This window comes from Gracilinanus agilis, chromosome 3 (genome assembly GCF_016433145.1).
Source record: "Gracilinanus agilis isolate LMUSP501 chromosome 3, AgileGrace, whole genome shotgun sequence".
In the NCBI taxonomy this organism is placed as follows: domain Eukaryota; kingdom Metazoa; phylum Chordata; class Mammalia; order Didelphimorphia; family Didelphidae; genus Gracilinanus; species Gracilinanus agilis.
The window spans coordinates 480,257,189-480,269,329 of record NC_058132.1 but is presented as its reverse complement, the minus strand read 5'-3'; the positions used below and the strand labels follow the sequence as shown (position 1 = coordinate 480,269,329).

General features: G+C 35.9%; 1 protein-coding gene across 1 annotated transcript in view; it reads left to right on the top strand.

Annotated features, from left to right (window-relative positions):
- Positions 1-12,141, top strand: part of LOC123242568 (cohesin subunit SA-2-like) — a 135,903-nt gene that overhangs the window by 51,426 nt on the left and 72,336 nt on the right. Inside the window, exon 17 of the mRNA XM_044670400.1 lies at positions 97-197. Coding sequence (XP_044526335.1) covers positions 97-197 — 101 coding nt within the window. The remainder of the gene's footprint in view (positions 1-96; positions 198-12,141) is intronic.

The window sequence follows — 12,141 nt, the reverse complement described above, 5'->3', positions numbered from 1 at the left end:
ACTATTCTCACATTCATTGCTTTTTCTAAAGCATTGTATCCTGAATTTCTTCCACTATCTGTAATTCTCCAATTAGACATTCTGATTTGTTCACAGCCTTTACAGATGCCCAGGAAACTGTTCTTGTGGAAATAATCGCAGCAGCAGTGCGCCAGACTGTAGAAGGTCATCCTCCAGTGGGCCGAGGAGGCAGAAAAGTAAGTGCAGTTTCTTTTCATTTAATTTCAGAGCTCTTGTGAATTGCCTTCTGGAAATTTACATTATAAATATGAAATGCTACTATATAATAGGACTTTAAAAATTCCAGTCATAAATGTATTAAAACATATCTAAATGAATGCTTTGTTCCAATGTTGGGCTTTGACTAGTCATTCCTAAGCTACTTAAAGCTGTAGAAGAAAATTAATGTCCTTTTGTTACACTTTTTTTTAACTTTGCTTACTTGTGGTAATTCTGTAGGCAAGTTACTTCATCTTTAAGGTCTTGGTTTCCTCAACTGTAAAGTGATGATGTTGACTAGATGAACTGTGGAGGTTACTAACTCTAGAATCCTAGTAGGTAGCAGTACCCAATTTTGTCACCTTTCTTACTTGCAAGTGAGTTTTGGCGATTCCCAAAATGAAGTCTAACCTTAAAGGTTGGAGTTTGGCTAGTGCTGAAGACAAAGAAAATGTTTCAGTCTTTTCAAATCTTTTAAGACATGTCAAAAAGAGTAGTTTAGAACTAGTCTGAATATAGAGGTAGGGTCATTAAAATAAGTATATATATGCCTCTTAAATGACTTCTTTTGATTTTTTTTTGGATGTTTGATTCAGTTATATTTGTTAATATCAGTCCCATCACTTCATAATTACTTCTCCATCTGCAGTTAAATACCATAAATATTTATGAAGCCCCTTCTCTGTGGAAGGCACTACTTTGGCACGATTTCTTTCTAGTAGTAGGATAAAAGTTCACAAGTAACCAAGGCACAAATGCATAAGAGAGGCCCCTTAGAGAGAAATGAAAGATTCTGGGAGAGAGATAGATCATTTCTTGTTGAAAAAGATCAAGGAAAGTGTAAGTCCTGAGCAAGACTTTTGTAGGAGCCAGAGATAGTTATGGGTAAATATGCAGAGGTGGTGGTAGAATGTTAGATTAGATACAGTAATAGTTAATGATCCATTTGTTTGGAATACAAAGTTCATGGAAGGGGAGTAATATAAAGTTAAGTCTGGAATTATAGCTTTGAGGCAGATTATTAGAAAACTTTGAATTATAGGCTAAGTTTGTTGTTCATCTTGTAAGCAATGGGGAGCCACTGACATGTTTTGAGATGTGATCAGATCAGTGTATCAGAAAAATTATACTGGTGGTTGTATGAAAGTTAAATTGTAAAGTGGAGAGATTGTAGATTGGGAAACCAGTTAGGAGTCTATTTCACTGCTCTAGGCAATTGTTGAGAGACCTAAGTGCTGTGGTGGTACTGAGTAAAAAGAGTATATAAGATATATTGAGGTGATAGAATTGATATGATTTGTTAACTGATCAGTTGTTGAGGGATAGGGAATAATAAAAGATCACTCTGAGATGCATCTGAGTAACTGAGGAGATACTGTTTCAGAAAAGAAAAGAAGATTTGAGGAGAAAATGGTTAGTTTTCTTTTGGAAATGATGAATTGGAAGTGCTATGGGCTTTCCAGTTAGCAATATTTATCAGATAGTTGGGAATGTGAAGTTTTGGACTTCTGGGATAGACATTAGGAATATATATGTATGTAGATTTGGGAATAATCTGGGTTAATGATAAGTAAGATGATTGGAAATTGGATGAGCTTGCTAAGGGAGAGAGAAAAGGGCTGGTTAGTAATTTGTAAGACATTAGTACTTTCAGGAGGAGAATCAGAAGAGGATAGTATAGAAACCAAGGGAGGAGAGACTAACAAAAGAAAAGATAATGAATTTAGTTATCAAATGCTGTATGAAAAGTCATGAAGATGAGAACTGAGAAAAAACAATTAGATTGGTTATTTGAAGTTACTAGTGACTTTAATAAAAACAATTTCAGCAGAGTTCTGTGAACTGAAGTCTGATTTCAAGGAAGTTGAAGATAAGGAAATGGAATCATTTATCTTTTCTTTCTAGAATATCGGCAGTGAATCAGAGGAAGTATCCAGGGTGAGAAGTAGCAGGACTAGGTCCCCTTACTATTTATTTCATTATTTCTTTTTAAATCCTTGACTATGTGTTCCTCTGGGTGAATTTTGCTGTTATTTGTTCTCACTCCGTCTAGTAAATGTTTGGTAGTTTGATTTATGGCAGTGAATAAGTTATTATAGAGGCTTGGCTATATGATTTATTAATATTTCTCCAATTATTAACATGTATCTTTAATACAGAACCCTGAGTGCTGTTAAATAGTGCTTAGAAGTTGCATTCAGAGTAGTTCCTGGGTGTAATCTTGGTAGATATTATAACTACAGATAGTTATTTTAAATGGGATTTCTCTTTTTTGTCTCTTTTTGCCAGATTTTCTTGGTAATATATGGGAATGCTGATGGTCTATGTGGATTTACTTCATATCTTGTAACTTTGTTGAAGCTATTATTTCAGTTAATTTTTTGTTGAATCTCTAGGGTTCTTTGAATATATCACAATGCCATTTGCAAAAAACCCAATAATTTTGCTGTTTCTTTACATATGCTTATTCCCTCAATTTCTTCTGTCTTGTTGCTATTATTAGTGTTATTAGAACTTTTAAAAATAGTTCTGTTTATAATAATAATTTTTGCTTTACTTCCAGACTTACTGGAGAAGCTTCTAATTTATCCCCATTACTAGTAATGCAGGTTTTTATTTTTATTTTTTAATATTATTTTTTTCATCATGCAAAACACACTTCCATATTGGGCATTGTTATAATAGCACACTGATACAAAATAAAAACTCCAAAATTAAACTAAAAGTACACTAATGTAAAAGGTAGTTTGCCTTGATCCACATTCATCCAACTCCTTTCTCTGGAGGTAGTTAGCATTCCCCATCATATGTTTCAGGATTGTCCAGATCATTGTATTGCTTGAGAGTAGCCAGGTTTTCACAGTATATCATCATGCAGTATTGCAGTTAAGAGTGTACAATGTTCTCTCGGTTCTGCTTATTTCACTCTGCATCAGATGTTCCTGCAGATCTTTCCAGGTTTATCTGAAATCATCTTGCTTATCATTTTTTATAGCCGTATTAGGGGGTTTTGGGGAGATGGGATTAGATGGGTATTGAAGTAGGTAAATAAAGACACAGGAGTTTCTAGGGGGAAAAAGGGATGAAGGAGGAATGAAGGGTGATTGCTTAACACATAGTAACACACTAGAAATTTCACCAAACTCACAAATACAGGACTTGGGAATGGATGGTAACAGTTGGGAAGCAACTGTCACTTCACACCAACTCAGTCAGGGATTTCCTATTAAATGACAGTAAGCCTTTTGTGTTGTGCAATGAAACAAGAGGAAGTTATAAATACACAGTTTAATAGCTAATTTAAGGGTAAAAAAATGTGGGGAGAGGTCGCACTACCTAAATAACTATAGACAGACTACACATAACACCTATAGGATAAATTCGGGGTTAGAGGTCTGGGTAATCCCTACACTAACACTATGGGAGGCAGCCAGGACACAAGGGAATAATGAGATCTCACGCAGATGTTCTTGATCAATAGCTCAAATGTATCAGCTAGTCCAAGAGCACAGGTACCAGCCAAATAAATCCTTAGAGAAATCAGGGAGACACAGCTATTCTCAACCTGCTCTTCTAGATCTTGCTAGATGAGATGTTGTTCTTGCAGATGATGCTCAAAGCACAGAGATATCCAAATCCACAGGCTCTCTGGTCAGTGGCTATGACTTCTCCAACTCCTTCAAAACCCAACTGCCCTTAGAGAGAGTCCTCTGTGTTCAGTCCCTTGCTATGTTTCATGTTGGAATTTTTAGCTCCTGCCAGCCTGCCTGGCTAAATTTTCCTTTCCCACTCTTAAAGTCTATTTCCCCCATTATAGTTCCCCTCTTTGCACAAAGCCAAAATAGTGTTTCACATAATATTTTGGTATTTGTGCACTATGGACTAAACTAAAATTCTAACCCCAAATAACAAACAACCTACACTAACTCTTTTCTATCTAACACTACCTGACTCTACTCTACTCTAGGGATTTTAACAAGGAAAGGTAAAGGGAAAAATACATTGAACAATTACATAGTTCAAAGTACAGAATAAAAAGTTACAAAGTAAAATTTTCAACAAAATTAACCAAATCAACAACCTATTTCGCTATTACAGTATCAATGGATTACTTTGAGCCAGTGTCAAGGTTTTCAAATTGTGGGTTGATGGGCCTAACAGTTAGCCTGGTCAGGCTAGAACCTGATCTGGGACCAGCACAAGATTTTCTCAGTCACAGTAAGTGGAAGATATATTTTATTTCCAAAGAGAGGATAAAGAGGGAAAGGGAAATCCCTGGCACTAATTCACTAGCTAAATACCTAGAATCTAAAACCTTCTCACAAAGGATCTTCAGAGGTTTGATTGGCTACTCTTATCACCCTTTCCTCACTATTTGTAAAACTCAACCCCTGTTCTAGATGTCTTGCACTAAAACCCTCTCTTGGTTATTACTAGGGATGCTGGTCTGTGATAGATTAGGAAAGGACCCAGGGTAGTGAAAATAGGTAACTGCCCTCACAGTATAACACAAGGGTAACACACACAACCAGGACGCACCCACACACCCACAAGTGACAAGATATACAGGATAACTGAGAACCTATACAAGGGATGTGTGAGTTGAGTAAAACCACATTGGTTGGTGAATGACAGTTGGCCATTTACTGGTCACAAGCCTTGCCAGGGAAACTCAGGTTTTAGAAGATTTTTAACAGTAGGCTCTTTTCTTGGAGTAGAGGAAGGGACAGGAAGTAAAGTAAAACTATTTTACTAAGAGCTTAAGGGTTAGGTATAAAGGAAATGGACAAACTAAAACTACTTATCTAATGGGTAAGTTTAAGGACTAGGAGGTGGGACAAAACTACACTAGCTCTAAGTTCAGGATGACAGGTTAGGAGGGAATGTGAGTCTCACTGCAGGAGTCCACTTCTGTTCCAGTGATGTTCACAGCTACCAGGAGTCACAGCAAGTAAATCCACTAAAAGGGTAAAAACTAGATTCACCGCTCAACTTGATCTTTCCCAGGGTAGATGGTTTTACATGAGAAAGTTATTTTTCTGGGCTCTTCACCTCCAGCAGCTAAGAAAAACCTCTAACTGCCATCAGTTGCATCCAGGGAATCTCTCAGAAAAAAAAAAATCTCTTTCCCTCCACCATTCCATGTTTGGGACACTCCAGCACTTGCCTGTCAGCCATCCAGTTAACTTATGTCTATTGCTAAACTTTCCCTAATTCTCTTATAACAGCCTCCGAAGCTGAGGATTGTGGGTTTGTGTCCTATCTGGGGTGCCAATTGAAAAAACAGTAACTGAATGGGGAAGGGCAATGGCAGCTCACAACTGAGAACTGATAGGGAAGGAGCTTAATAAACAAAGGGACATAAACCCCACTGGGGAAAGGGTAACAAACAACACTTGTGGGGAATGAGAAACACTTTGGGAGAAATAGCAATAACTAAAACTTTCACAACAGTCAGGGATAATTAACTCTCTGTGGATCCTTGATGGTGGGAGAGAGGATGACAAGGAAGCTAAACAAAGTTAAGTTTATTGGTTTGGTAAGATGCGAATTGGAGGGAGAGGGGTGTCTAACCTCTAAGGGAACCAATTGCCACAGGATAGTGGCAGTTGGGTTGGCTTGTTCTAAGCTAACCTAAAATAGACAGTCAGCAACTGGCTCAGCTGAGTGGGACAGGACTTTGGTAATCTCACACAAAGGTTCTTGATGACTTTCAGGAACACTTCTGGTCTCAGCAAGATAATCCACAAGGGCTAGGGAGCATAGGATTTCCTGGAGCTATTCACCAACTACAGGAAAGATCCTAACTATAAATTACCTATAACCTATAAGTAGGTCCCAGGTCCTACTGGACCTAGACCTCTGCTTACTGACAGTGCAGATAGCTCGATGTTGATACAGGCTAGTGACAGGATCACAAGATCTTTCTTCAAGGACACAGCAACCAGGGCAGCAACACGGACAGGATCAAACCCCTAAGGACTTGGCAGCCACTCCCTCCAGGTTCACATCCAGAGAGAAACAGACCCCTAACAACCGCTGAGTTTCAGCTTAACCCTTCCTTCTAGCATTCTAGAATCTCTCCCTGCTGTTCTCATGCACCTGTCTTCTGCAAACCTTCAATTTCCTACTAAAAATCTCTTCCTTATAACATAGCACAGTAGTATTCCATTACCAAAATGTACTACAATTTGTTCAACCTTTCCTCAATTGATGGGCATCCCCTCAATTTCCAATTCTTTGCCTCTGCAAAAAGAACTGCAATAAATATTTTTGTTTAAGTAGGTCATTTCCCCTTTTTTATTATTTCTTTGGGATATAGACCCAGTAGTGGTATAATAGGATCCAAGGATATGTACAATTTTTTATAGCCCTTTAGACATAATTCCAAATTGTCCTTGAGAAAGGTTAAATCAATTAACAACTTCACCAACAATGCATTAGTGTCCCAATTTTGCCACATCTTTTCCAACATTTATCACTTTCTTTAACTGTCATATTGGCCTATCTGATAGGTATGAGGTGATACCTCAGTGTTGTTTTAATTTGCATTTCTCTAAACCAGAGTGCCTTGGAACATTTTTTCATATAATTATTGATGGTTTTGATTTTTTTATTTGAAAATTGCTTCTTTATATCCTTTGACTATTTGTCAGTTGTGGAATGGCTTGTATTCTTATAAATTCAACTTAGATCTCTGTAAATTTAAGATATTAGATCTTTATCAGAGAAATTTGTTATAATTTTTTCCAAGTTTGTTGTTTCCCTCCTAATCTTTGTTACATTTGTTTTGTTTGTACAAAAGCTTTTTAACTTAATATAATCAAAATTATTCACTTTGTATCTTAAAATACTTTCTATCTCTTGTTTGTTCATAAATTCTTCCCATATCCAAAGATCTGCCAGGTAAACTATTCTGTATTCCCCTAATTTAGTTATGGTACCACTCTTTATATCTAAATCATTTTGACCTTATCTTGGTATTTAGGGTGTGAGATGTTAATCTATACCTAGTTTGTGCTATGTGTTTTCCAGTTTGCCCAGCAGTTTTTGTTAAATAGCAAGTTCTTATTCCAAAAGCTGGGATCTTTGGGTTTATCAAACATTAGGTTGCTAAGGTCATTTATCCCTTTGGATTGTGTATTTCATCTACTTCATTGATTTACCATTCTATTCCTTAACCAGTACCAGATTATTTTTTTTTTAAACCCTTAACTTCTGTGTATTGGTTCCTTGGTGGAAGAGTGGTAAGAGTGGGCAATGGGGGTCAAGTGACTTGCCCAGGGTCACACCACTGGGAAGTGTCTGAGGCTGGATTTGAACCTAGGACCTCCTGTCTCTAAGCCTGACTCTCAATCCACTGAGCTACCCAGCCCCTTCCCCCCCCGCCCCCCCCAGATTGTTTTGATGATTATTACTTTATAGTACAGTTTGAGATCTGGTACCAACCACTAGGCCAATTTCTTTCACATTCTTTCCCCCATTAGTTCTCTTGATATTCTTGACCTTTTGTTCTTCCAAATAAATTTTATTATTTTTTGAAGCTCTGTAAAATAATTATTTGATAGTTTGATTGGTATGGCATTGAATATATGAATTAATTTAGGTAGAATTGTCATTTTTATTATATTAGCTTTGCCAGCTCCTGAGCAATTAATATTTTTCCAATTATTTAGATCTGATTTTATTTGTGTGAAAAGTGTTTTGTAATTGTGTTCATATAATTCCTGGATTTGTCTTAGCAGATACATTCTTAGGTATTTTATATTATCTAGAATGATTTTAAATGAAATTTCTCTTTCTATCTCTTGCTGCTGAACTTTGTTGATGATATACAAAAATGTTGGTTATTTATATGCATTTATTTTGTATCCTGCTACTTTACTAAAGTTATTACTTCAACTAGTTTTTTTTAGTTGGTTCTCTAGGATTTTATGAATATGCCATCATATCATCTGCAAAGAGTTATAGTTTAGTTTCCTCATTGCCTACTTTTGTTTCTTCAATATCTTTTTCTTATTCCTAAAGCTAGCGTTTCTAGTACAATATTCAATAATAGTGGTAATAATGAGCATCTTTGCTTCTTCTTTCCTGATTTTATTGGGAAGACTTCTAATTCATTCCCCTTGCAGATGATACTTGCTGATGATTTTAGGTAGATAGTACTTATTTTTAAGGAATGACCCATTTAATCCTATGATTTCTAGTGTTTTTAATAGGAATGGGTAATGTATTTTGTTGAAGGCTTTTTCTGCATCTATTGAGATAATCATGTGATTTCTGTTAGTTTGGTTATTGATATGGTCAATATTTTTGATTGTTTTCCTACTATTAAGCTAGCCCTGCATTCCTGGCATAAATCATACCTAGTCATAATGAATGATCCTCATGATATATTGCTGTAGTCTCTTTGCTAGTATCTTATTTAAAAATTTCACATCTATATTCATTAATGAAATTGGCCCATAATTTTCTTTCTCTATTTTTGCTCTTCCTGGCTTAGGTAAAGGTATCATATTTATGTCATAAAAAGAATTTTGTAGAATTCCTTCTCTGTCTGTTTTCCTGAATATTTTTTAAACATTTATTAATATTTATTTTTTGAAAAGTTAACATGGTTACATAATTCATGCTCTTACTTTCCCCTTCACCCCTCCACGATTTTCCCTCCCCCCCCGCCCCCCGCCAATGGCTGATGTGTATTTCCACTGGTTTTAACATGTGCCATTGATCAAGACTTATTTCCAAAATGTTGATAATTGCATTGGTGTGGTAGTTTCGAGTCTACATTCCCAATCATGTCTGCCTCAACCCATGTGTTCAAGCAGTTGTTTTTCTTCTGTTTCCACGCCTGTAGTTCTTCCTCTGTATGTGGGTAGTATTCTTTTCCATAAATCCCTCAGAATTGTCCTGGGTCATTGCATTGCTGCTAGTACAGAAGTCCGTTACATTCAATTTTACCACAGCATATCAGTCTCTGGGTACAATGTTCTTCTGGCTCTACTCCTTTCACTCTGCATCAATTCCTGGAGGTCTTTCCAGTTCACATGGAATTCCTCCAGTTTATTATTCCTTTGAGCACAATAGTATTCCATCACCAGCATATACCACAATTTGTCAAGCCATTCCCCAATTGAAGGACATACACTCATTTTCCAGTTTTTTGCCACCACAAAAAGCACAGCTATAAATATTTTCATACAAGTCTGTTTATCTATGATCTCTTTGGGGTACAACCCCAACAATGCTATGGCTGGATCAAAGGGCAGGCATTCTTTTATAGCCCTTTGAGCATAGTTCCAAATTGCCAGCCAGAATGGTTGGATCAGTTCACAACTCCACCAGCAATGCATTAATGTCCCAGTTTTGCCACATCCCCTCCAGCATTCATTACTCTCCCCTTCTTTCATTTTAGCCAATCTGCTAGGTGTGAGGTGATACCTCAGAGTTGTTTTGATTTGCATTTCTCTAATTATTAGAGATTTAGAACACTTTCTCATGTGGTTATTGATACTTTTGATTTCTTCACCTGAAAATTGCCTATTCATGTCTCTTGCCCATTTATCAATTGGGGAATGGCTTGATTTTTTATACAATTGGTTTAACTCCTGGTATATGTGAGTAATTAGACCCCTGTCAGAGTTTTTCGTAATAAAGATTTTTTCCCAATTTGTTGTTTCCCTTCTGATTTTGGCTACATTGTTTTTGTTTGTACAAAAGCTTTTTAGTTTGATATAATCAAAATCATTTATTTTACATTTTGTAATTTTCTCTAACTCTTGCTTGGTTTTAAAATCTTTCCTTTCCCAGAGATCTAACAAGTAAACTACTCTATGTTCACTTAACTTGTTTATAGTTTCACTCTTTATATTCAAGTCATTCACCCATTCTGAATTTATCTTGGTGTAGGGTGTAAGATGTTGATCGAAACCTATTCTCTCCCATATTGTTTTCTAAATTTCCCAGCAGTTTTTTCAAATAGTGGATTCATGTCCCAAAAGTTGGGTTCTTTGGGTTTATCATACACTGTCTTACTGATGTCACTTACCCCAAGTCTATGCCACTGATCCTCCCTTCTGTCTCTTAGCCAGTAACATACCGTTTTGATTACCGCTACTTTATAGTACAGTTTAATATCTGGTTCTGCTAGGCCCCCTTCCTTCACATTTTTTATCACTATTTCCCTTGATATTCTTGATCTTTTGTAATTCCACATGAAATTTGTTATAGTTTTTCCTAATTCAATAAAGAAGTTTTTTGGTAGTTTGATAGGTATGGCGCTAAATAGGTAAATTAATTTGGGTAGAATGGTCATTTTTATTATGTTAGCTCCTCCTACTCATGAGCAATTAATGTTTTTCCAGTTGTTTACATCTAGTTTTAATTGGGTGGAAATGGTTTCATAGTTGTGTTCATTTAATTCCTGTGTTTGTCTTGGCAGATAGATTCCTAAGTATTTTATATTGTCTAGGGTGATTTTGAATGGTGTTTCTCTTTCTACTTCTTGCTGCTCTAGTGTGTTGGAAATGTATAGAAATGCTGATGATTTATGTGCATTTATTTTGTATCCTGCTACTTTGCTAAAGTTGTTGATTATTTCTACAAGCTTCTTAGTTGATTCTCTAGATTTTTTAAGTAGACCATCATATCATCTGCAAAGAGTGATAGCTTAGTCTCCTCATTGCCTATTTTGATATCTTCAATTTCTTTTTCATCTCTAATTGCTACTGCTAATGTTTCTAGCACAATGTTAAATAATAGAAGAGATAATGGGCATCCTTGTTTCACTCCTGATCTTATTGAGAAGGCTTCTAATTTATCCCCATAGCATATGATGCTTATTGATGGTTTTAGGTATATACTGTTTATTATTTTTAGGAAAGGTCCTTCTATTCCTATACTTTCCAGGGTTTACAATAGGAATGGCTGCTGTATTTTGTCAAAGGCTTTTTCATCATCTATTGAGATAATCATGTGATTTTTGTTTGTTAGATTGTTGAAATGGTCAATTATGTGGATGGTTTTCCTAATGTTGAACCATCCTTGTATTCCTGGTATACATCCCACCTGATCATGGTGGATGATCCTTTTGATCACTTGCTGGAGTCTCTTTGCTAGTATTCTATTTAAGATTTTTGCATCTCTGTTCATTAGGGAGATTGGTCTGTAGTTTTCTTTCTCTGTTTTTGATCTACCTGGCTTTGGAATCAGTTCCATATTTGTGTCATAAAAGGAATTTGGTAGGACTCCTTCTTTGCTTATTATATCAAATAATTTGTATAGTATTGGGATTAGTTGCTCTTTGAATGTCTGATAGAATTCACTTGCGAATCCATCAGGCCCTGGCGATTTTTTCTTAGGCAGTTCTTTGATGGCTTGTTCAATTTCTTTTTCTGATATGGGATTATTTAGGTATTCTATTTCTTCTGCTATTAATCTAGGCAATTTGTATGTTTGTAAATATTCATCCATATCTCCTGCATTGCTATATTTATTGTCATATAATTGGGCAAAATAGTTTTTAATGATTGCCTTAATTTCCCCTTCATTAGAGGTGAGGTCTCCCTTTTCATCTTTGATACTGTCAATTTGGTTTTCTCTTCTTTCCTTTTTTTTATTAGATGGACCAGTTCTTTGTCTATTTTATCTGTTTTTTTTTCAATATACCAGCTTCTAGTCTTATTTATTAAATCAATAGTTCTCTTACTTTCGATTTTATTAATTTCTTCCTTGATTTTTAGTATTTCTAATTTAGTATTTCTAATTTAGTTTTTTTTAACATTTATTAATATTGATTTTTAACATGGTTACATGATTCATGCTCCTCCTTTCCCCTTCAACCCCCCCACGCCCCCCCCCCTACCCATGGCCAATGCGCATTTCCACTAGTTTTGTCATGTGTCCTTGATCAAGACCAATTTC